The 26,832-nt window shown below is 43.7% G+C and overlaps 1 protein-coding gene across 1 annotated transcript; it reads left to right on the forward strand.

Annotated features, from left to right (window-relative positions):
* On the forward strand, positions 1 to 26,609 carry LOC117897480 (neuroligin 4-like). The gene is given in 11 exon segments (XM_034806342.1): positions 1 to 251; positions 309 to 526; positions 999 to 1,148; positions 1,215 to 1,648; positions 1,873 to 2,250; positions 4,381 to 4,820; positions 4,981 to 5,099; positions 7,740 to 8,042; positions 14,616 to 15,728; positions 26,142 to 26,500; positions 26,503 to 26,609. Coding segments are annotated over 11 exon segments (3,837 nt in total). The 3' UTR covers positions 26,575 to 26,609.
* Positions 26,610 to 26,832: the final 223 nt, after the last annotated feature.

Raw genomic sequence — 26,832 nt, forward strand, 5'->3', positions numbered from 1 at the left:
ATGGGGGAAAGCCAGCTGTTGCTTTTGCTGCGGCTCCTGCGACTTCTGGGCCTACTTATCGGCAGTCTGCACACAGTGGAGTCCTCCACAGCGGACATCTATAAGAATGCCCGGCTGGGGCATCGCATAGTGCAGACGCGATATGGCCGATTGCATGGCCTAATACTCCCCTTGGATAGCTTTCGATTTCTGCGATCTGTGGAGGTATTCCTCGGAGTTCCATATGCCACGCCACCCACCAAACAAAATCGGTTCGTAGAGGCATTTCTATCCCAGTTTCCATTGCAATATCATGATCCATTATACAGATTCAGTCCCACGCGTGCACCCGCGCCCTGGGATGGCATTCGCATCTCGGATAAGTACAGTCCCGTCTGTCCGCAGCGTTTGCCCAATATACAAAACGAGACGGCAGCACTGGAGAAGATGCCCAAGGGTCGGCTGGAGTACTTGAAGAGACTGCTGCCATTTCTGGAGAACCAGTCCGAGGATTGCCTCTACCTGAATGTCTTTTCCCCGGTGAACGGTAAGCAAAACCAAAAGAAAACTCCAGAAAACAGGGAAAAACTTTATCCCCAGCCAAAACAGAGAACAAAAAATATAAGCGTACATTAAGCTCTTCATAAATCTTATTTAAATTCAATTAATTAAGATTAATCGTACGCCACGTAATGCCAATAATTTATACGTAAAAAAATAAGAAAAAAAGCGAAGGGCAATGGCAAGGCACGTAAACTCTGCGCACAGTGGAAATCTTATCGCAAGTGCCACCCCCTAAGTGCTCCCAAAAATCCACGCGGCCAGGGCCAAGTGAATCCACTAATCTGAAGCGATTTCTATGGCAAAATCCGCTTTGCACGCAAACGGAAACATTTAATGGTGCAGGAGAGGGAGTGCCGTATACTTTTGGGGGGCATTGAGATAACACAACTTTTTTTTGCTTTTTAAATGATGATTTCAATTTATGATATATATTTTCTACACATGCATTCCTTTAGCTGGTGCCAATGAGAAAAAGCTGCCCGTAATGGTGTTCATTCATGGCGAATCCTTCGAGTGGAGCAGCGGCAATCCCTACGATGGCAGCATCCTAGCCAGCTATGGCGAAGTGGTGGTGGTTACACTCAATTATCGGCTGGGCATATTAGGTACAGCAAAACACCCAAACCCAACCCTGAAGAGTCTCTCCTTAATTATGCAAATCCTTCCCTTAGGTTTCCTCAATGCCAATCCCAATCCGCATGCCCATGCCAGGGTCGCCAACTATGGGCTCATGGATCAAATGGCAGCGCTCCATTGGATCCAGCAGAATATACAGAAATTTGGTGGCGATCCGAATGCGGTAACCCTTGCAGGACATGGCACTGGAGCGGCATGCATTAACTATCTGATGACATCGCCCACGATGGTGCGGGGACTCTTCCATCGTGCCATCCTGATGTCCGGTTCGGCGTACTCTTCGTGGGCTCTGGTCGAGGATCCCGTGCTGTTTGCCATCAAGCTGGCCAAAGAAGTGAATTGCACTATACCGGAGGACCTGAATCGACACCACGAGCAAATCGTCGACTGTCTGCGGGATGTGCCGCTGGAGGATCTGTACAGTGCGGATATACAGGCACCAAACTTTCTGACATCCTTTGGACCATCGGTAAAATCAAACGAGAAAGACATTCAAACGAGAGAGTTCTCTCCCTCATTTTTCGGTTTTGTTTCCATCCCTTTGTTCTGGTTGTCCGCTTCAATGGACTTTATTACTTACTTTGCCACTCTGCAGAAGCTGCTTTCTTGCAGCAGCTCCTTCTCCTCCTTCCTTTGTCGTTTTGCCACTACTTTTGTCATTTACTTGCCGACTCTTACCGTCTTTCAATTTAGGTTGATGGCGTTGTCATACGACCCGGACATTCCAATCTCGATATCGATGATTTAATGGCCCGCAACTCGAAGCGTTCATCAGCGGACTTTGGCTTCCAGACATCACCGGGTGGCAATGGAGGCTCTGGCTCTGGCGGCGGTGGCAGTGGCGCGTCCTTCAACGGTGGCAGTGGCGGCTACTTCGGCGGTGGCGCCTCTGCCACAGCAAATATGGGCGGTCACTATGATGTGCTGTTTGGCGTCGTTACGGGCGAATCGATTTGGCGCTTCAGTGCTCATGATATACAAAATGGTTTCGAGGGCGAGCGGCGAGATAAAATTATACGCACTTATGTCCGCAATGCATACAATTATCACCTTAATGAGATATTCTATACGGTAAGTTCAACACACAGAGAGAGTGAGAGAGAGAGGGGGTGCGGTTTGTGTCTGCGGTCTGCGACCCATAAATCTTCTTTGCCATCAGCTGCTGCTGTCTGACGTGCCCATTTTTGGCATCAGTTTAAAGCTTAATTATTGGCTTTATCTGGCCGTTTACTTTTCAACTTTTACTTTACTTTTTTCCTGCCTGTTTGTTTGTTGTTTTTTTTCTTTGCTCAAGAAACTGTCTCAAAGTTTGCACTTAAAAACTTTATAGACATTTGCCAGATGCAAAGAAAAATTTGTTTTAAATGTGGGAAATTAGATAAAGACTAACAAATATTTCAATTATACAGGGGGAACTTTAATTTATTAGAGTATCGAAAGTTTCGTGCTGCCTTTATCTGTTTAATTTATTTTGAATTCAAGTTTCTATCTGTACAGCCATTAAAATGATTAAAAGCTCTCGTTTTGGCTGTCAATAGACTGTAAACACTTCTAAGCGGCAGCTAAAATAACAACAACAACTGCGACTGCTAAAAAAGTCAATTAAAATGTTCGCACATACTGTTTTGAGTAGCTGTATGCGAGAGTGTAATTATAATTACACATTGCGTATGAGTAACATTTTCTGCCACCCCTCACGCCCATTCAAACACATAGACACTCCCGCGACTGTCTGCATTTCAGGCGCTGTGCTCTGAGCTCTCATGTTTGCAACTTTTAATATTTTTTGCATTTAGCTGTTGCTGTTGTATGTATTTATTTTATGCTTTCACTGGCTGGTTTTTATTTTTATTCTTTCATTGTGCAAGCGAGCGAAATGGAAGGCAGTTAACACGCCATTGCTGCCAAAACATTAACACGCTTTATTTGGCAAATGTGTGCAAGGACATAGACATACAGGCATACACGTGTGTGTGCGTGTGTATGTCCTGTATCTGTGTGAGTGTGCCAACACATACCTACTTAAAAGCGCACAAGCAGCACTTAACCCAAATCACAGTAAACAGCAACAGCAACAGCAGCGGCAGCGGCAGGCCGCATCAGGAGAAACCTCCAACGAGTCGCATCGCATCCCAACGTCAGAAGTCAGATTTCTGTGCGAGTATCTGTATCTCAGACTCAAACTCAGACTCAGCCTTGCTGTTGTCACCATTTTCACCAGATATATTTATATATACATTTGTATATGCATGTGTGTGTGTGGGAAAGTCGTAAATTGCCGACGGCATATATCACGATTATAGCGCTTAAAGCCCGTATTTATTTTACTTCATTATACTTACGAGTATGCGTAAACGCAGCGCAAAAAGCAGGACACTCGAGGACACTGGCTTCAGTATTTATCTTCCATAAGCCTTCATTTATATGGCATGGGGGTCAGCAGAGGAGTCCCAAAATGATGTTGATGGCTGCCATGGAAATTAAATTTAATATTCCAATTAATTAAAAGAAGCAAAAAATGACTGAAAAGTTGTTAGTTGAACCATAATTAATCGACAAATGGTAGCCAAATAATCAATAGAGAACTAAAACACTTTGAAATAATAAGTTAAATATTTTAATAAATTTTGAACAATTTCCATCAATTTTTCAAAATTAAAATACTTAAAAAAATTGGGAGAAATGTCTCCCCAACCAAAAATCAATGAAAATCCCCCACAAATATATGGCAGCATCAGTATCAATATTTGCAGGGGAAAATCCAGAGACAATCTGATATCTGGAGGGAGTATAGGAGAATCAGAGACAATGCCATGTAAATATATTCCACACACACACACAACGACAATTGTTAGAATTCATTTAATACTTTCGTTTTCTTTTTTGGGAGGGAGACTTTTAAATTATGCATGACATCGATTTTACAGATGCATTTTTGTGGTCGTTTATTTGTGGCAGACACATGCTGGCAGAAATAATCAGAGCGTCGCTCCTGCTGCTCCTTGCCATCATCCTGCGCCATCATCGTTTTGTGGCTGTGCTGTGGATGGGCTACCGCAAACAAGGACATGCAAACACAGTCGAAATCCCCATGTAATCCAGCAAGGATTTGACTTTGCACACATGCAACCAATCCCTCGCTCTCTCCCTCTATATCTATATTTGAGGATGTATTTTATGTAACAAAAATCCCTTCTGTAGATCGTCAATGAGTATACGGATTGGGATCGCACATCCCAGCATCCGATCAACACACGAGACACCGCTGTGGCAGCTCTGTCGGATGCCCAGTTTGTGGCACCAATTGTCCGAACGGGCGACATCCTGGCCTCACAATCGCCCCCGCCCGTAAGCTCTCAGTCGCCGTCAAGCTCCTCGGCAGGCGGAAATCCAGCTGCCTCGACCTCGGCAGGAACGTCCACACAGCCGGCAGGACGCTGCTACTTCTATGTGTTCGACTATCAGACCAAGGACGGTGATTATCCCCAGCGCATGGGTACGGTGCATGGTGAGGACTTGCCCTACATTTTCGGGGCACCACTGGTGGATGGCTTTAGCCACTTTCCCCAGAACTACACCAAGTCGGAGACAGCGCTGTCCGAAGCTGTGATGATATTTTGGAGCAACTTTGCACGCACCGGGTAAGTGTCTCTGAGAAAAGTCTTAGGACACCTGCTGTCCTGCTGCTGCTGCTGCACTTTAAGCTCTTCCTTCTTTCCGCTTGCTCTAAACTCCACTTAAACTGTTGTATTTTTCATGGTTTTTCCTTACCTTCTTCTTCGCTTTTTCTCTTTGCTGCAGGAATCCGAATGAACACCATCGCCAGGACTCGTCGCTGCCTGTTTCAAAGGAGCGTAATCGCTTTCGCAGCATCACCTGGGAAAATTATGATCCGCTGCATCAAAAGTATTTAGAAATAGGTGAGTACCCCACAGCCCCACAAGAAAAGTTCTTTCCGGTATTTTCCACTATGATTTTCCACTGCTTTCCTTTTGCTTTGCTGTGTAGTCTGTTCTTAAATAAGCAATATGCTACCACAGATATTTTTAAGCTGCACTTTGATGTGGAAACAAGTTTTCTTTGCTCTGGGGTAAAATCTGTGAGGAAATACGAGCTCTCCAATCGGATACTTGTTAATATGCAAGTGGCTTTTATTCTTTTGGAAATCTCTCACCCCATAAATGACATGCAAAATGCAGTAAAAAGAATTCATGGCTACCAATTTGCCATGCCAACAAAAAGAAAGAGCGAATCAAATTTAATTTGAATTTTAAAGAAGGCCCAACGCCTGGAACATGTTCTGCCTGCCAAAAACATGGAAAAATATAATCTTGTAGCAGGGGATGGCACACACAAGTACTTGGGAAAAAAAATGTGGCATTACAAGGGGCGACTGTCAGTACAGTGGAGCAGAAGGTGGAAGAGCTGAAGGAGGAGCAGCAGCAGAAGGAGTAGCATAGCATCCATCCACCTGGTAGATGATGGGCGGACGGGCAATCAAAACGCCCAGAGACTGTCAATGGCTGATGGCAAATGCAGGGAAGGAAGGAGAAAGCAGTGGGATCCTGAGATCCAAAGTGTGGGTAGTGTGTGGGCGGGGTCTGCCCCGTTACGACATAAAGCTTTATGTGTGTGTTAAATCGGCGCCTTTGCTTCCATGTCAAATGTACGAAAATGTTATTAATTTCACATTTTTCACACCTTTTGTGTGCCAAAGCCAGCGGCAGGTAAAGCACCTAAAGCGGCTAGAAAATAATATTTACATTTAATAAGCATCAATAAGTACCCTTTGAAAATTAATATTTAATATTTCATTTATTTTGTAGGAATTTTTAATGTTTTAATTTTTTCAGTGTTGGCCAGCAATATTTATTAGCCATTCGCTTTAGGCTCTACTTCAGTAAATATGCGTTCAAGATATTAAAAATTACAACAAAAATTGGTCTGTAAAGCTAGAAAAATTAGAGAAATTCCCCAAGTGTTCGATTCCTCTGTGTGAAAAACATTTCCGCACTTAAAATGGTAGACACTTTAATAATCAAATAAAAATATTACCAGGAAGAGCTTACAAAAATATTCGAAAATATATTTTTGTTGCATTCCAAACTTGAGTTCCAAGAAAAATAAGAACCTCTCTTGAAATAGAAGCCTTTTGCGGTTGTTCCCATTACTCCACTTAATAGCAAAATCAATATACCCCACTTGACGCAGAGACTCCTCACTCATACCATTCAGTCACTCAGCCACGCAGTCATCTCACTCTTCCACCGAGTCACTTGCTAACACACAAGCACACACACAAATTGAAGATAGCGACAGATATACACGCGCTTAACGGTTTATGAAAATTACGCACAGGTTATGCCAATGGATTTTGCCTTAACATTGTGTACACGTTGGAGAATGGCTTTTAAAAAGGTAAAGGATAGGGGAAGAATAGCGTAGGAGAGAGAGAGATGGATAGAAAGAGAGTGCCTGCTGTCACGCACTTTACGCACACGTAAACACTGAAGGACGAAGGACGATGCATATCAAAAGATATGTCTGCTGAAGCCATTACCTCTCTTTCATTTTTCTTTACTTTTTTGCTTCGGTTTTCTTTTTGCTTTTTTTACTTCCTTATATTTCCTTTTTATCTTTTTATTCTTTTGATTTTTTGTACGTTTAATTTTAATTGAAACGACACACAGAAGCGCGACAGCTGACATTCTATACAGAATGCTCCTTCAGGCAGCGCCGCAGATCTCTGGCACTTTCTATAAGCGCAAGTTTGAAAGGATTTTTGCACTACAAAACTGAAATCGAAATCAAATAATATGCGAGTGTGTGTGTCTGTGTGTGGGGCAACGCCATACAAAAGAATTTCCACAAAGGCAGCTGTGGAAAATACGGTGTGGAAAATACATTGAACTATAAGCATACATATATTATGCATAAGCCTCTCGCCCGGTCATGGGATGATGATGATGATGGGAAAACTCTGAATGGAATGAAATTTCTCCTCTCTGGTGTAAATTATGCAGCCAGCAGCGGCACCAAACTGCGTGCAATTCTCGTATTTTATTTGGATTTCAGATTTCGCATTTTCCCTCACAATCTCGTTCGATTGATGGTTGAGATTCCTCATTTCCTCATGGAATCATATTCCATGGTTACTTTTCACATATAATATAAATAAGTTTCCATACATGAGATCTCGCTGCTCTGGCAACAGCACTATTTGCCATTGCCATACGAAGAGGCATCAAAAATTAAACATTTTGTGTCGCTTTCAGCCCACTTTAAGAATAAACAAGACATCAGAGTTGAGTGGGAGGAGAGCAGCAGCAGCAGCAGCAGTTGCCCTCAATTGGGGGGAGCAAGTGTCTGTGTGTCGCTGTCGCTCACCTTTTTGGCATGCAAATGACTTGAGCAAAGTGCCTGGCCCAAAAGCCAACTTTGAATAGTTTTAGAGCATTAGACATGGGCGGGACATGTGGGATATTTGCATGCATGTTTCGTTTGAAAATGAAGATGTTTGCTTACACTGCCTTTTGTTTTTGTGTTGTTTTTTCTTGCAGGAATGAAGCCGCGTATTAAGAATCACTTTCGGGCCCATCAACTCTCCATTTGGTTGCGCCTCATACCGGAGCTACATCGCGCTGGGATGGAGGATGTGATAGCTAGACACAATCTGTTTCGAAATCACGACGATATGGACCTGTACGAGGGACCTGTTAAACCGGATCCATTCGGTATATCAACAGCGACATCCTCATCATCCTCCGGTTCGTCGTCGCGCCTCCTGCTTGTCGATGAGCAATTGATGATGAAGAAGGGACGCGGCATGAATGCTTCGGCCTATTTGAATGGCATATTGGGTGGTAAGTGTATCCAGCTCCCCAGACCCCCTTAACCACAACTCCCCCAAAAACAAACACACTTACAACTGCGACTTTGAGGGGTTTCCCTGCTCGCACGCAGACACACAAAGCTCCCCAAGGAGCAACACGCCTATCGCCTTTGTAGATGTCCCTTTTGGACCTTTGTACCATTCTGCAGTTGTCGTTTAATGCTGTGATTTGACAAAGGCCAAAACCTCAACGAAAGGGACAGAGAGATAGAGTGAGAGGGAGACTGAGGGCCAAGTTTTGTGGCCTTTTTGGATGAGGGGCTTTATTTAATTGCGGATTCTGCATAAAGTGACAAATTAAAATAAGGCTACAGGACTTTTTCCTTACTTCGATTTCTGCTTTAACGCTTTGTCGCACTCAGTTAGACTACCCTTTTGGTTACTATTCGATGATGGAAGTGGGAGCTACCCTGTAGATTTCGCTTTAAACCAAGACAACTTCTAGCAAAGTACTTTTACTTCCTTCATGGATGTGTAAACATTGAAGATACACATTCCACACAAAAATGTGTACGCACATGTGCACATTTGTCTAATAACTGAGGCAAATGAAATATATTACGCAAACGCCATGTGTGGTCGGATAAATGTTTGGTTCTCCCCCACTCAAATGGAAACCCGAAATTCAAAAGAGAAAACTCTTCTTATTTATTCTTTCTTTTTTGCTTTTCTCCCTCTTCCACTTCTGTGGAAAATCAACACTTTTTTTCTTCTTTTTGACTAGGCAAAAGAGTTGTGTTTACTCGGCCTTGTGCTCCGTCGTCGGTCGGTCCTGGGCCTAGTCCGGTCCTCTGTTTACTTCACTTTTGTGGCAAAGTGGAAATTGCAAAGTTGGCATTTTGTGACTCCCAAGCCCCATAACCCTCTTTCTGCCGCCATGACATTTCCATTTTGACCCCAAAGAACTTCTCGGACCTCCAGCTGGGGATCCTCCCACCCCGTTTGCTTATTGAAATTACGTCCATCCATGGGAGATGGAAGTCGGGACATGGAATATGGAATTTGGGGTCCCCACCCCAAAACCCCCCCGGGTTTTGGCTTTTGAATTTATATTGTGCCGACTGCTGACTTTTGGAAATGCACTCAACTGTAATCTCTACAAGTATTAAGTGTGTGTAACCTTTTTTGCAAGCCACCCCCAACACATTCCCTGTCTGCTTGTGGCATAAATTTCTCGTTTTGGGGTTGGCTTTCGAGTGACTCTGGTGTCTAAGATGCCACAAATGCAAATAGCGCATAATTTTAATGCACTTGCATGTACTCTCTAGTTTAACCCCGTATCATCCCCTAGCTCTGATGGCAAGTCATTAAACCAGTTTATGTAAAACTCGTTGGCGGAAAACTTTTTCAACACTTAGTCTAAATTAACAGCAAACTTTCCTCGGCGCTTTCCTCCTCGCTTTTCCCTTTATGTTGTTCGCCATTTTTTAATAAACTGTCCCCACAGCTCGCTCTCTCTCTATCTCTGTGTGTGGCAAGTGCAACTCAAGCAGCAGCTGCGTTGCTTTGGAAACACACTCAACTCAAACATCAAATGCTTGCATTTGGTGGCAGTGCTGTGGTGGGTGCCATCCCCCTGATGGGCGTGGCCTTGTTTCATGCCATAGCAACTGTTTCTGCGACTTCGACCGTTGCTGTCGCTGTCGCTGAGGCTGCCACTGCCGTTAGCTTATCTCAAAGTCAAAACTAAGACACAGTCAATTTTAAGCGAAACTTTCGCGCAGTTCCACTACAAGACTCTCTTCCCCAGTGCACACACTTCTCGATTCCTCCCCGCTAGTAACCCTCTGACTACACCCTTCCAGTTACACCCTATTTCCCCTTCTTGCTATCATTGCTAAGTTTGCCAATGCAAAATGCATTCGGATTAGCTTATGGAGGGGACCAGACGGTGGAAATTGTACAAGGAATTTCACCCACTGCCAAAAGTCTTGTCCATTAGAAAACACTAGAAATTACGGCAAGCTTTAGAAAGTGCAGATGTATGCACAGTCGAATATACCCGGTACTGCAATCGGTAATCAGTTACATCGATCACGCAGGCAGCGCAGTCTTCGTTTTTGTGTTTCTCCATTCTCCCGCTCCAAGCAGAACGACACCCGAAATTCGTCCGCTGTGGAGAGAAAGAGAACGCAACATAAAAAGGTCGCTGGCTTGTTGTTTTTGTCTGCTGATATTTATCAGCAGGTAGATCGCTCGAAAGCTGTGACCAATGTAAATTGCAAAAACAATTTTGCATCTTGTTTGCGCTCTACGTCTCTTCGCCTCTCGAGTCGTGATGCATTCAAGTGAATTGCAAAGCAAATAAGAGTTCCATTAGGTGACCGTTTATCTGTTTGTTTAAGTAAGAAATAGTGCCACAGCTATTCAGATTGTTTCTGCCCTGTATATGAGAGTCGGAAAAACTTGTATTTCCCGAGTTAAAATCGTTTTCCACTCTTGTTGTTGATTGGAAGAGACAGCCCTTTAAAATTTAATTTCCATGACTAATCTGTGACCAAAACAAACAGCAGAGAACATCAGAGAATAGCGGACAGGAGAGCATGACTTGTGGTGGCCTTGTCGCCGGATGGAAGTGATGGGGGAGTGAGCGTTGGAACCACAGAGCGAGCCACAAAGACAACAGAAAATGTTCATTTCAATTAGTGCAAGAGGCCAGAGCCAACATCCAACAAACGCTGCTGCGAAAACTAAATCCTCCGCCCATCAAAACAAACTTACAGGCAAACAGAAAAGCGACGCAGAGAAGAGAGAGAGAGTAAAATGTAGATGGAGGTGACTACGATTCACAGAAATATAGAATGGCAGAAAATCTAGTAGACAGAGAGCGGACACAAAAGTGGGAATAGAAGATGATAAAATGCCTGAAAAGCGACAAACAGCTGTCAGAATGACAGCCGACGGACGCAGGCCACAAAAAACAACGCCCAACAGTGGAGGTTTAGGAGCGGAGTCTAGAGATTGGAGATTGGAGGAAAGCCCCAGACACGCTGGGAGGCACCGACCGACCGACAGACCCAAAGAGACCCAGAGAGAGACCGAGAGTCACAGTGTCATATGGACTCGACATACTTTGACATGCTTTTCATTTAAGCGTTGACTTTGCCAACTGTGCCGCTGCTGCTGCCTTGCCTTGCCTTGCCCCATGCCTCATGCCTCTTGGTCTTCTACTGTCGTCGTCAACGTCGTCACCTTAGCCATTGCCGTTTCCGTTGCTTTTGCCTTTACTTATACAACCAAACTCTATCTTTTTCCTAACCTATTTTGGCCAAAAAGAGGCGACAGCAATATGCAACTAAAAGCCAAAAAATCCACAAGAACGAGAAACCGCAACAAAACACAAATCGAAAGACGTGAGTACTGAAAACTGAAAGCCAAGAAAAACGCTATGCGAAAATGGAAAACAAGTTTTTCCAACGATGTTTAAGTCGCTCGGTGGCGTGAAAAAAAGTACCAAGAGTTGAAGTACTTGGATTTTTCTGTGTTTTTTCCATAGTTTTCTTTCGTATTTTATGTCTTTGTTTTGTCTTCATTTTGATGGAATACTTGAGGATCTCTTTGTGGCTGGAAAATGTTCGAGTTATAAAGATATATTTGTAGCTAAAATGGATTTGAGAACGAATTTGTATGAAGATAAATGGGCTTGCAAGTGAAACATGAAGATAAGCAAGGCAAAGGAAAACTCTGTTTCTTTCACAGAGAATAACTGCTTTAAAAATTGCCATTGTTGTTTCAGGAAAGAGTTCTGACACTCTTTTCTTTGATTTTGTAGGAAAAATGGGTTTAAAAACGAAGTTGAAAGAAAGTAAATTGGATTTGCACATGAAACAATAAGATGAGAAAAAATAAGGACAACACTCTCTCACAAGGTAGCTTAGCATTAAAAATGGGCTTCCTCGTTTTAGTTACAAAATTCTGACACTCTTTTCTTTGATTTTGTAGCAAAAATGGGTTTAGGTCAAAAGAAAGTAAATTGGTTTGGTGGAACACTCTCTCTTTCACACAGTAGCTTAGCCTTACAAATGACAGAATTTTGACACACTTTCACACTCCTCCTGCCATAACATCCCTCTTCTTAAGCCATAAAAATGTGTCCAAATCGATGCCTAAACGTGGCTAATATTTCCTCGAGCTATGGTTAGCATATTGCCTTGGGATTTATGTAGATTGAGTTTTGCAATCATTTTCAAATACAGTTTTTTGCATGTTTTCCCACTTTTGTTTTATTCAACTGTCCAGAATATAAAATTATTTCCATTTTCTATGCTCCATGCACCACTTAAGGCGTCTCCTTCACGTCCATTGTATCCGCCAAAGGTATACACGCCTGCTGGACGTGAAGGAGTTGAAAATGTTCTGTGTGGAAATGTCTGTGATAACAAATGGGTTTTTGCTCTCCTGTCCTCTCCGTTGGGGGGCCGCCCATTCTCCCCTTGAAAATTGTGTATTTGTCATTGTCTTGGCATTGTTTTGGAGTCTCCACTGGAAGAGTCCTCCTTTGGAGTCCTACTCAAGTGCTTCCTACACTTGGCATTGTTTTGTATCAAGTGCGGGAGGATATGAATGAATGCCATTCGTATGATGGGGAGATAATGGAGTAGGTGTGTGTTGGCTGTGGCTCTGAATGTTTGTCTGTAAAGTTTTGCTTTTCAATTTTCTGCATATCAAACACAATTATTGGCACAAAGTTATATTCGCTCAAGATTAAAGACTTGAGGCACGTATTTTGCATAAATATTTTCCAAATAAATCTCTCCTAATAATCTCTCTCCAGCCCCTCTCTCTTTATCTGCCTTTGTCTCTCAATAATCGTGTGAAGATTCACAGCTGCCATTCAAAGTCTAAGGAAAGAGAGACAGAGAAGAGCTTTTCCAATTTTCATTCAAGTGTGGCATTTAATTTACTCAAGATTTTTGGGTTAACAAAAGAACTTTTGCCATCAGGTAGAGGGAACGCAACAAAAAAAAGTAAAGGAAAAAAAAAGAAAAGAAAAGGAAACCAATTTGGAATTAGCCTCTCAATCTATACATAATTCTCAGCCATCAATCATGATTGTGTGGGTGTGTGTGGGGACGCTCAGCCTGTCACTTGTCTACACTCTGAAGAAACACTTGAGACTCGCTCGCTCCGCTCTCTCAGTGTGAGTGTTGTGGAAACCCTTTTTGGGGTGCGAATTCCCCCCTCTGGTAGCACTTTTCTCGACCCTTTCTCGGCCACTAAGCTTTTTATCATTCCGCTCCATTTTGCATTTAATTTTGCGCACAAGTACAAAAATACTTTTGCTTCAGTTTGTGTGCAGCTTTTCGTGATTTTTCCCTCTCAGTTTTAATTCCTTTTTATTTTTATTTTTTTTTTAATTTCGCTTTTCGTTTGCCATTGCGTTCAAGGACCTCCCAGCCCCCGCCCAGCAGCAGCAGATAATGATGTTTACGAGGACACATGGCCTCTGTGAAGCATTGAGCTTGAGACAGAGACACAGAGACCCAAAAAGAGAGATGGAGAAAGGAGAGGGAGGGCCCTGCTTAATGTGGCTTTAATTAGTGGAATCGCAAAAAAAAAGAAGAGACAGAGAAGAGTCGAGAGGAGCAGCCCCAAGCCATAAAATCAAACTGGAAATGAGGGTGCAGAAGTAGAGGATGATGCTTCATGGAATGTCCTTGCATAAATTAGATATTTCTGCAGGCTCAGCTGATGCGGCATCCTTCGAAGGACATTCGGTCGGTCGGTCGGGCACATTTATTAAGTGAACCATTTCAATTTTCAGTGATAGTTTGACATTTCCCTTCCAGCTTAATCAGCCCTCACCATCCTCGAGGAATCGCTAGAATTATGCAAATTTCCCTCCTCACAGTGCTAGGGATTTTCTTTCATTTACTTTCGTGGGTTAAGCCTGCTCCCCGTGCCACATGTTGCTTTATCCTTGCCAAGCAACCGACTGTTTACCTGATTCTACTTTCTATTCCCATTTTTCACTGGAATTCAGGTCAAACAGAAAGCGAGGAAGAGAGATAGAGGGAGAGTGTATGTGTGTGTGTGTGTGGGTGCAGGGTTTTTATTTATTTTCGTTTTTGTTCTGGGAAAACTCTTAACCAGAGCTTAGGCATCATCATGGCACAGAAAATTGATGATGGGATAAGGCACATGAAAGAACATTAAATAAGGCCAAAAAGGGGGCTGCAGCTAAAACCTGTTAATTCTGAGGATAATCAGCAGAGTTGTACAGGCATTTCTGTAGACAGAATCACACATACCCTATGTACAACAGGGAACAGGGACCGCCTCTCGAATGCTAAAGCTTAAACCCATCGATTTGACCTCAATTCGATATCTTAAAGATGTAAATTACATCCAACGGAAAGTGCAGTGCACTCGTAATGGAAATTGTGTGTCACCTGAAACAATATTTTGCCAAAGCCCCCGGAGGCCTCATCCTGCCCATTCATTGTACGAGTGAGAACATTACTCATACGACACGTGTGGACTCCCTGGGAAGTAAATAAGCAAAAAGAGATTAATATGCAATTCTACCTTCTCCTCTTTGCAGTGACCACCGTGGAGCCCAACAATATGTATACGACCTGTATACCAATTGGAGGAAACTATACGAACGGCGGTGGCGGTGGTGGCGTGTTTGCCCCAACAACACTGGCGAATGCCTCGTCGGACACTTTGGCCTCGGGCTTCGAGGCGGCCGGCTATGCGGCCTATTCGACAGCACTGAGCGTTACGATTGCCATCGGCTGCAGCCTGCTGATACTCAACGTTCTCATCTTTGCGGGTGTCTACTATCAGCGGGACAAGACGCGGCTGGAGGTAAAGACACTGCAGAAGCAATATCAGCAGAGGAGCATGCACCAGCAGGTGCCGTACCCGCCGGAGCCCATCAAGCACGCCCACTACCACATGGGCCACTCGCAGAGCTCCGCGAATGTCATAGTGGATGTGGAGAGTCATCAGGACTCGCAGGCGGGGCAACAGGCGGCCATGCTGCTGCAGGCGGCCGCTGCAGCCGCAGCAGCTGCTGCAAATGAGGCAAAGCCACCGCCACCTCATATCTGCTCGAACACGGGCATGCAACAGCAGCAGCAGCAACAGCAACAACAGCAGCAGCAGGGTGGCGGCAACAGTGGCCCAATCGACAGCTCAAAGGTGGTCGCAGATGGCATGGGCAATGTCACCTACAGCACCAGTTCCAAGCAGCAGCAACATCAACATCAGCAGCAACAGCAGCGAGAACATATGCAAATCAAAGGCGGTGGCACGCAAACCTTCGGCCGGGGCACCTCAAACGCAGCCAATGGTGGCGCAGGCAATGGCGGTGGTGGTGGCGGCGGGGGATCTGGATCGGCCTCTGTTGTCGTGTCCGGTAATAGCGTCAGCTACAATCCCGGCATGATGACGCTCCCCAAATCGGGCACGCTGCATCATGCCGCAACATTGAATTATGCGCGAAACGCCTTGAATCTGGCGGGTGGCGGCACCGCCCTTGTGGATAGCCGCGGCAATGTGCTGCTCACCAGCGTGGCACCCGTGGGCGGACACCCGGGCATGGGCGCTGGTGGCTCCTCAAGCGGTGGTGGCGGTGGCGGTGGTGATTGCATGACTCTGCCACGCAATCTCAGTCTGGCTGCCGCAGGACGACACAATCCCACGACAGGTGAGTGCCAAACACACACACAAAAATAACTTTTACCTTTGAAGCAGGAGCTGGTGGCAGCAACAGCACAGTCGAGGATGCAATTGAATTGGCTCCTGCTGCTGCTTGCTGCCAAAAGTTGCAAGAGTCGAGCTGCTTTTTGCCTTTTGCTGTTTGCCACACACAGAACGAAAAGCAGCAGCTGTAGCAACAATATTGTGGCGCTGGGTAGCAATCAAGAGCTGAAATCTGATAAGATTTCATTTCATTATGAAGTGCCGGCTGGCTCTTGCTCCTCTCACTCTTCGGCCACCTCTTCTCTGCTTTCCCTGCTTTCTCTTTGCTTTCTGGCTGCTTGTTGTCTTCGTTATTCGATTTCAAGCAAATGAACTTTGAGATTGAAAAGCTTTTTTTTCTTTGTTTTTGTGTGAGAATTTCACGCTTTTGGCAAAGATATCAAATACACTTTGCATTCCACAAAACAGCAACGAAAATAAAACTTTAATGCGGGTACCCCTTCCCTCCACCCCACATAAAACTTTATTGAATGAGTTCTGTGAAAATATTGAAACGGAAAACCCAAATAACACCAACAACAAATGTTATTCGTTGGCCACTCAGCCATTCAAGGAAAACTTTCTTAACTTTTCAGGTGTGTCGATTTTATTTCCAATTAAATAAAGGAATTTGCGTTTCTCGTAGAACTTTTAAAGTTATTTCGGTGTTTGTTTTGAAACCCCAAAAAAATTCCAACTTTATGCCCGAATCTGCTTCAATTTTTGGCCACGCCCCAACTGTTTTGTCAGAATGAGAGAAATGACGAGGGAATGTTTGACCTGTCACAAGAGTACAACCCACTGGAGCTCCTTAACACACATAAATTTCCTGCTAAATCATCCCAAACAAACGGAAAATATTGCTTAATCAAATCGAATGACCTTCGTGCCTAAAAAAGGAAAGGTCTGACATTGCAGAAAAGCCAACAAAAATCCAAAAGAGGAAAATGTTCGCGTGAAAATTGAAATTGTTCTAATCAGCCGATGTGTCCGTCCGGTGTGGGAGGAGCTGCAGAAACTTGTACCGTCGGCTAACACGTGTTATTGAATCAATGGCAAGGAAAAACGAAAGAACAGAAAGGAAAACCCACCAGAAGGAGCACAAAACATAAGAAGAGGCGGTGCCGGGGGCGGAGAGAAACATTTACGCATCGCTGCGGGTCAACGGACTTTTGACTTTTGACCAAAACGAATCCCCCAGCCCCAGACATTCGAGTAATCCCAGATCCAAGGGCTTCGCCTCGGGTCTACAGCGGAAATTGTTGTACAAATTAATGCTCCACTGATTGCCAATGTTTTTTTTTTTTGCCAGACTTCTGTTTGCTTGATGAGCTGTTAAATATGATGAGGGGGAAAGGAGGAAGGGACTTATGCCAGACATTGACAGTTTTTCGCTCGGCCTGCCACACAGACATCACGCAATGAAGTCGTTATGGCGAGGCACTTGAAGAAATACGAGTATGCCCCACCAAATGAAATAAAGATTCGTTTTAGCCGATTGTATCTTGAACATTACCATTTTGTGTAAGTCACGAACAACATGATTTTATGATAAGATTTTTGCAATTTCAATCGACAGACAAATCTAAAGCGATTCCATTTATGCCATAAAGGTACGAGCAGCAGCGGTAGCCATAAAACAATTCTCCCTCCCTCCCACCACTTGAGAGTGCGCTCCACTCCTTCAACCGTATTAAGCCAATAAAAAAAACGTAAGAAATAAACGCATAAAACTGTTGTTGTTGTTGTTGTTGGTTTTAGTTTATGCACAATAAAATGAAAACATTAACCAAGCCAGCGGTGCAGAATAAGAGCGGGAGCAGGAACGTACAGCAAATTATGTGATTTTTATGGCAGAACCCGCACCGGGTGGAAAATCCGCTTCAATTCTCCTTCAACCTCACCTGCGTGTCTGCTGGCTGCATGCCCTCACGACTGCTGTTGACATATTTGTTTCATAAATATAATTTTTGGAGAATCGATAACAAATGGAATAACAAAAATGGAAAACCGTATAAAGCTACTGGTCAACGTCGCCCCCCAAAAAAAACGGTGGGTTTTTGGCGCAGAAAACGTAGCAATTGTTTTTTCAAATAACAAAATACCTGCCGATGACAGATGAGGGGGGGCAGGGGCTGGGAGCTGGGCAGAAATCTCTCATTTTCCATAAACAAATTAGGGTTGAGCATTGAAAATAAACAGCGAGCGACCAGCAGCAGCAGTAGATAGATTTTTCCAGCTTTTGGGATTGACAGATAATTTATACAAAAATAAATTTGAATTGTGGCCATGGTGGGGAAACTTGTAAATGGAAATCTCTTCAGTTATTTTTTGGGGCATATATTTTCCAATCATGCGTTTCCATGAAACAATTAAATGTCTGAAATCTCTCATTCGCCACTGGAAATGCCAGGAATAAACCAGGAAATATTAGGAAAATATTACAAGCCACAGAGAACAAAACGTTGTAAAAGCATAGCAGAAAAATATTATCATGAGGACTACGTAATACCAGAAAATACTAGGAAGCTTGGGAATACTTAAGCAAAACCTTTAAAATACTAGAGAAAATACCAAAAAAATACTAGGAAAACTTGTCGAAAAAGAATACCAGAAAACTTTTGCAATAAATTACCAAGTTTCCAAGGAACTTTTCCGCTTTAATTTGCGTCTATTTGTTTTTGTTGGTGTCCATCTGCAGCTATAATCAATTAAATTTGTTCAATCCCAAATTTGACACTCCATTTTCCTGCCATTTTCCTTCCATTTCCCACTTGCAAAATCACTCTTTTTCTCTACTTTTATTTTGGCCACTCGACACAGAACCAATTTCCAAGTTCCAGGGAATTGGAATCCAATTCTTAGCTACTTGAGCAGGTTTATGCACTTCTTTCCAATGTTGTCAGCACTCTCGGCGCTGGGCTCTCGCTCTCTAATTGCTGGTCGATAATGGCTGAAAAGCTGGAAAAATAACACAAGCCAAAGCGGAAGCTGGCGGATGGTGCTGATGGCTGTGGGGGTCGTTCACTGAAAACTTGAGCCAAATATACATTTTCCATCACATTTTTCTTCGTTTTTCTTCTCTTTTTTTGGATTTGCATAGAATATTTTCGTGTTCGTAGATGATTTAATTTTACGCTCGCGCCTTAACGGAAGCGGAAATTTCGTAGTGGTTAAGTAGGAGATGGTGGGGCGTGGCCCTTGATGTTGTTGTGTTGCCCCCTGCCGCTCTGTTGTTGCTCTTGTTGCTACTTCTGCCACTGCCACTGATGATGATGATGATGATGTCCTTCGTTGTTGTTGTTGTTGTTGCTGGTTTTGCCTTTCAGGTGGCAACGTTGTCGGAAGTGGCGAGTGTTTTCTCTGTTGGCATTTTGAGCGCTCTCTGCATTATTTATAATTATTGCGAATTTTCATATAATTATGCGTGGGCGCATATTTTCAGCATCTACCTTGGCCACCCTCTCACTCAATTTTCCTCGGTGTTTCCTTCGTCTTTTTTTTCTGTCGAGTTATTTATTTAAGCTGTGTGAAAAAAAGAACACTATAAATATTAAAGTCAACGGTAGTTTGTGTCTGCCACCGAAAATCCTTGCGTAATTAATGTTTGCTCTGAGATTGTTGCCACTTAAGTGGCAGTGGCACATTCCAGGGGCGACTGGCAGCCGCGCTGGCCGGAGCCGAAGCTCTGGGAATAAACTGAGATTTGCTGACATTGTTCAATGGTGGGCTTTATAAATGCCTCATTAGTTTAAGTTGGGTTTTCGTTTAAATTTGTCTTGGACTTTGAATTTTGTCAATAATTTTGCTAAAATATTTCATAATTTAAAAGCAGCTTAAGTGGAGCTGTAAAGTGCTTTGAAATTCTGATATATGAGTCGGATATTTAATCAATTAACGAAGACCAATGAAATGAAGCTTTCCTTTCAATAAAATTACCATAACTTTCACAAAGGTATAATAAATGAATGTCCAGAAATGTAGTTGAGTTGAATCAATTTGAATTGCTTTAATTTCCTCTCCATTGATCACAACTTTCGTAAGGATAAATCATTGAAAATTACTAGAAAAAACATCAGAAAAAATACTGTGCTAATACTACTTTGTTACAAGGATAACGCTACCATAATCCCCTTTACAAAAACACTATCCTAGTAATACTCCTGAACATCCTTTAATAATAACAGAATACCTTTTGCCCCAGGCTCCTACTAAATCATCAAACAAAAAGCTTTATTCGCTTTTTACACACACCCTGGCACTCCCCCACACCGCACAAAAGTTCATTTTAGGGGGAAATGCAAAGTGAATGGAGAAATGTGTTGCCTACTTTTTCGGGGCAATTGGAATTTTCTGCGTATTATGCAGCAGCAGAACAAAAAAAAACTTTTTTTGGTTTTGGCGAAAAATTTGATTAGAGACTTAAAACTAAGCTCTGGCACTGAGAAGTTTTCTGTTTTTTTTTTGTTTTTGTTTGGTTCGTTCAATCGATAAAAATCCTCAGTCAGCCTTTTCTTTTTTTCTTGTCCTTAATCATTTTTCATCCATTTTTACATTTTTGACAGAGCTTTGAGCTCTTTTGTAGCACAGCGTTAAGCACTCAAAGTGAGGCTATTTCACATATCTGTTTTTGTGGCACTTTTCAATTTATTCTGCTTTTCCGACAACTTTTCCATACAAAATGGGGCACAGCGAAGGAAGTGGGGAACTGGATGGAAAAAAAATCAACGAAATTGAGTAAAAACAATGAAGCGTAAACGATTTTTGCTGACATGTGTGTGGGGTAGTGAGAGAGGGAGAGAGAGAGACTGCATAAATATAATAAAAAAAGTAAGGCAGCAAACAAAAGGCAAACGCGAGTTGCCTGTTAAGCGGCACAAACATGTAAAAGAGGAGAAAAAAAAAGCGAAAAGAATATATGACCGAAGGATAAGAGATGGCTAGGGAGAGACCCGCCACCTTATGCATGACGTGACATGATTGTCATCCACATTGTCAGCGACAGGCAGAAGCGGCGGCAGAGGTAAAGGCAGAACCGCAGAACAACAGTCAGTCGATGCCACAGCCACCGCCAGGACATAAACAGCTTCATACAAATGTTATTATTGAAATTTCCACACAGAGAGAGAAAAAGGCAACAAAACGGAGCCTGTAAGAGGAGTACAATACAAAAAGTGTTTTGTGTGGGTTTGGTACAACAACAAAAATGATGAAAAATCTATTTGCAAGTCCTGGTGCTTCCCCAACAAACCAGCTGCTCCCTTTTGCCATTCCCTTTCATTCTAACAGCATATGTTTGGCCGAAAAAAATGTGCCTCTACTTCCACATAGAAGAAGAAACCAAAGTAAAGGCAAAGCAAAACATTATTCGATGCCCATCGAAGGGCGTCCGTCATCTTATTGTGAGTCGCCCTATCGCCCTCTCGCTCTCTCACTCCCACTCTTCCACTCCCATTCCTGCAGCCCTTCTTTCATTTCTTTGGTTTTATTATTTCGTCTTTTGCTTTGCTTTGATATTCTCCCCTACCGAATAAATAGTTGTCGCACTTTTTTCCGCAGTTGTCCCTTCTATTGTTGTTGTGCATTGCGCACATAGTTAGAGATAAGACAATATTATTTTATTGCCACTGGGCAGGGGGGTAGGAAAGGCCACACAATACTCCACTCAGCCCCCCTCTCAGCCACCCCTCGTAGTGGTCAAGGCAAAGCAAGGGTCCTTTTTATTGGGCGACACAAAACTTCAGTTAAAGCGAAATATTTTTGTGGTCTGGCCATGAAATGTTTTTGCATCAAATTCTTCATCATTTCTACTGCTATTTGCCACTAAAATTCCTTCATTTCCTGCTGTCATTACCTCAGTCTTCAAGGACTTCTGTTGATAAAAGGATAGTGCCAAGTTTTCAATGAACTTTTACATCTTCTAAGATAAATGGATTTCGTATTTGCTGATAACTTTCCGCACACAGCTGCCCGGCCATTTGTCATCAATCAATTAAGATGAATTTCTCTTGTCAAAGATGTCAAAACTATTGCATAAACTAACATTAAACTCAAGTACGAGAGAGAGAGAGAGAGTCCTGTGACGACGAGGACAGCGACTAATAAATATTGCAAAAAGGAATGGCCCATGGACTGAGCCTGGCTCTGGCTCTGGCCTGGCAGCTCATAAATATTTCAGAGGGCTGGCTGGCCGTCGCTGTTCTTCTGCAACTTTTGCTGGTAGCTGAAATATGTGTCTGTGGGTCTGTGTGTGGGAGGTTCATTTCCTTGGCACTTCCGTGGAAGGCAGACGCATGTAATACTTTCCCTTTTTTAATATTCTTATTCAATTTACTTTTGCTGCTCCTCGATTATTGATGACATGACAAACAAGGTACGATTTCCGCTTCGCTTTGCCCAACGCCAAAGTTCGAACATCATTTTTCTTACCCCCAGACTGGCCACCGCCCCACCCCCGATTGTATTTGTATGCACATTAACTTCATTTTGCAATCATGCGCGCCATAAATCCAATTTAATTGTGCTGCTCACTCAGACACACTCACACACAAACTAGCTTCAACGTGAAGGAAATATTTGTGTTTGGTGTGTCGAATATTGGAATACTCTTTGCCGATAAATCTAATGACAAAGAGTCACAAGAAAGTCATCAAAGTGCACCCGACTTTTGCTCTATATTTAAATAGAAACCTAAGCTATCTGGATCACAGCACAGTCCTCTGCTCTACATAGGGTATTTTTGAGCACGCATGAGCTGCTTGAGTGCACGCTGGCGTATACTTAATTTTTGCTCGTTCGTGCGCTCAATTCCGCTTCCGCGCTGCTCTTCTAACTCAATGCTAAATAGACGCACATAAATCTACCGCTGCCACTACACTCCCCCGACCCTGTCCCCTTCGATTTCCTGTTACGGATTCAGATTCCATTGGATTGCATTTTGAAAAATAGATTTTTTATGCTGTTGCTTTCAGCTCCAAAGCTGTTTTCCTACACCCCTCGGGGCGACTTCTTTTGTCCGCCTGCCAGTCTGTCTGCTACGTATCCGCCTTTGATTTACAACGCACAATTTTGTACCTTTTTGGCCAGGTCCAAGGCGCCTGAGTTGCTGCAGGTTAAAAGTCCAGTGTGCCCATTTCGAGTGTCTTGTTGTGATTTATGTGTGATTGAAATGCTTCAAATTGTATGCTAATCTGTGACTTTTGTTTGTGGGTTGGTTGGGATCTAAATGTTGCCTAAATGTTTGTTAATTTGAAGGCCATTTTATGGTTTCATTTATCAGATTTATACTTAAGCCAAAGAGCGTAAAACCTTTGAGAAATGGTGTGGATAAATGTGCTGTAGACATTAAAATATATTTATTCACCAGTGAATGATTCGAAAAGCGTTCAAAAACAAGTTTCTGCTGCCACTTTTAATCCATTTTCCCACTTGTTTTTTCTGCTAATCTTCTTATCCTTCAGAGCCAATATGTTTCCTTCCCTCCGCTTCAGGCATTAGCATAAATCTCTTAATCCCCATATGGGGGGTGAGCACGTTGCACAGTTCTTCATTTTGGATTGCAGAGTCATTAAGTGCATCCTTCACTATCTCTTGACCATAAATTGCATGCAAGTACATCCTCTCGCCCACCCTTTCTCTTTCTCTCTCTCTCTCTCTCTCTCTCTCTCGCATCCCCTAACTATGGAATATAATTTTTTAATAAATCTACCAACTGTCACGAAGGAAATGGCAAAAATTTAGCAATAAATTCAGGCGTGCGGGCTCCGTTCCGAGGCTCATTAATGCAACAAACGGGGCAACCCCACGTAGACAGGACAATTGGCTGCACTTGTGTGTCCACTTAGTTTGGGCCCCACAATATCCACAGCATGCCTGAGTGGTTGCACTCCACTGACATCCCCTTCATTGGGTTGGCTGCTCCTCGATCCTATCCGCGCTGCCCTTCCAAGCTCCCCATTTACGCTCCCCCACCGCTGTTCATGTGGGTTTAAGTGAGTTTTCATGCGGCTGGCATTTCTGCTTTACACTATGCCACGCTTCAGTTATGCACAGGGGTGGGCTGGGAATTTCCGGTCTTGTCATTTCATACTAATCAACATCCGTTTGAGCGGAACAACATTTTTCGGGGCAACATTTTGCGACTGCATTATTTTGTGGCATAGCGGCGTGGCATGGTGCAGGGATGGAATGGGAAGGGATGATGGGATGATTGTAATGGTATTTTCGATGGCGCATTATACGCATTTGTTGCAGCATTTGCATTGTAATTGCAATACAGTGCGTATAAGTGATGTGTGCATATAAATTAGATTTGCTTTCAGGACTCGCACGGAACTATGGAAATTGAAAATTTATTGCATACCATACAAAGCATGGGGCACACACGTGGCCAGGGGCCAGCGGCCTGGGTGCTTTTGGGGAATTACGCATACTCACTGTTTTGTTAATTTTATATTCATAAACCCGCACACAGCTCCTTGGGGAAATTGCATGACGCACTTTTCTCTCTCTGTCCCCCTTTTGCACTGGCTGAAATTATGGCAGAGCCTGCGACTTATGGTTGGTCTCTCTGCTTTGATCTCTAACTCTGACGATGCCTCCACTCGACGGGACTTGGCTCAAAAGCCCGAAAGAAAGCACCATAATCCGGTACATTTCACTTTGAATGCTCTCTTAGGCATAGTTGTAGACGTAGTCCAGGTTTTGGCCACTCGACTTGCGCACTAAACCCTCGCCGGGGGTAGAGTCCAGGCCATAAACATAAAAACCAAAAGGGCTCCAGCCCTATCGCTCTGCTTGAATGTATTTCCTCTAATTAGTGAAAGTCGGTTTTTGGGCGGTAGGGATTATGGCTTAGGGGTTTCGGCAGCAGGGACATCATCCTTGAATGAGTAATGAAAATTTTCGTTTAATTTTATAAAGATTTGTCACAGGAAAAGCTGCTTAAACGCTTACGAAGTTATTTTTGGGTTGGAGTTTATGGTAGTCCGGAAATCCGGAGCCTCAGCTGTGTGGGAAAATCCTCTACGAAAATATACTCCTTCGAGTCTATTTTTCACCTGCCAAAAGTTATTAAACTCCTTCGCTGAATGAACTTCCTCGTACTATATAAACACACCCAACAACCCCATCGAGTATTAAGATTTTATTCCTCTGTTCTTCAGTTTTTATTACGGCACACACTCCTACTCATGTTTTCATTTCTGTCATTTGCTGCTCGATTTTCTCTCTCTCTCTCTGCCTCCCTGTCCTTTTTTTCTGCCAACACACCAATAAAACTGCATTGTGTCTATAGAGAGCTAGAGCGAAAGGCAAACAAATTAGTTCTATCCAGAAACACACATCGTAAAGGCTGAAAAGGGGACAGTGGGGTGGTGGAGCATCGAAATATTAGACGCGTCAATGGCTCTGCACATTTTGCACTTTTGCATTGAGAATCGAGGCGAGGCGACAAGTTGAACGACATCCAAAGCTAAAAATCAACATAGACAAAGAGCGGGGCAGGGGAAGCTGCACTGAGCGAAAGAGAGTTGTGCGAGAGAAGAGTAGGGTGAATTAAAAATTGTGCAAACTAGCGGACTCCATGAACAGACAGTCATAAATGCTCTCGATGCTAATCAGTTGCTACGATCAGTTCCCCTGCACTCTCCCCCTCCACGCTGTCGCGCTGTGCACGTCACCACGAGCATCGCTGTAGAAAGAAAGAGAGAGCCAGAAAGTTTTGTGCTTTGCAGTCTGCCTGCAGCTCTGCCGCTGCATCGCGCAGGTAGAAACCATCGCAGGCAGACCGACCCTCGGTGGTTTTGCTCTCTCCTTCTGTTCGTCTTTCGAGTCGCGGACATGCACGATCTTGCGCGGCAGAGAATTAAGAGATAACTGTTAATCAATATGTGGCGAGTGTTTTTTGTGACTTCTACACGCAGTGCTCTTACTTAATGACAATCTCTGCCTGCATTCTCTCAGTGCTGCCAGTGTTAACTGAAAAACTGCGTTCTGTGTTCGGGGGGGAACCTACATAGTATGTTTGTGCATGGCCAATTCAATGGAACAAAAAGTGCAACCAACTCTGATGACTCGCATTCTGGCGCCACTGTGCTCTTCATGACAACGCTGCCAATGCCTCGATGCCTCAATGCCGATGATAGGAGCAGAAGGAGAGGGAGGAGCAGGAGAATGTGTGTTTAATGGTTGACATTGTTGTTTACAAATTGACTTTTGTTGGGGCTGCTGCTGCTCTCCTGCAGGCTCCTACTGCTTGCTGCCTTTCAATAAACATTTGCTTGATAATATGCCAACATATGCATAACGTATAAACGTACATAAGTAGCTTACATCGCTCTTCCCTCTCTCTCTTCTACCCCCTCTCTCTTACTTGCAGAACTACAGCAATATCAACAGCAGCAGCAGCAGCAACAGCAACAACAATCGGGCAAACATCAGGCAAATGGAAATGTTCTGACCGGAATGCCGTCGCATCATATACGCGGACCACGCCCACCGCTACGCACTGCTTCATCAACGACCACCAACAGCAGCAGCAATAACTCTGCCATGGGCGTGGCCGGTGGCGGTGTGCTGCTGGATCAAACGCCCTCCGGTGGCAGCAGCAGCAGTGGGGTAAGCAGTGCGCCCAGCTCCTCAAAGGGCGGCGGCGGCCACCACACCCACACGCACAATCATTCGGGTGTGCACCTGGTGCATCAGCACGGTGGCGAGGGTATGGTCATGACCTCCTCCCCGGCCAGGGCATGGGCGGACAGCAGCAGCAGCAGCAAGTGCCACAGGCGGCCATCGATGAGATGCGCGTCTGATAGGTATCGGTCTTTGAGTTGGACTTATAGTCATCAGAGGGGTAAGTACACTTGAAGACGGGGAGAGGAACATGGGCATTAAGATTACATAAATTACACTGCAATTTTATTTGAACAACGAAAGGTGCATCCCAGGTACTCTATTTTGGTTCAGTTTCTGCATTGCTTTTTAGATGATTTGCTCTCCTTCCTTCGCTTCCTTTTTGTGCATTTAACCTCAGCCAGCTCCTGTTTTTGCTCCTCGTCCATATCCTCTTT

Source organism: Drosophila subobscura, chromosome O, assembly GCF_008121235.1.
Source record: "Drosophila subobscura isolate 14011-0131.10 chromosome O, UCBerk_Dsub_1.0, whole genome shotgun sequence".
NCBI classification, from domain to species: domain Eukaryota; kingdom Metazoa; phylum Arthropoda; class Insecta; order Diptera; family Drosophilidae; genus Drosophila; species Drosophila subobscura.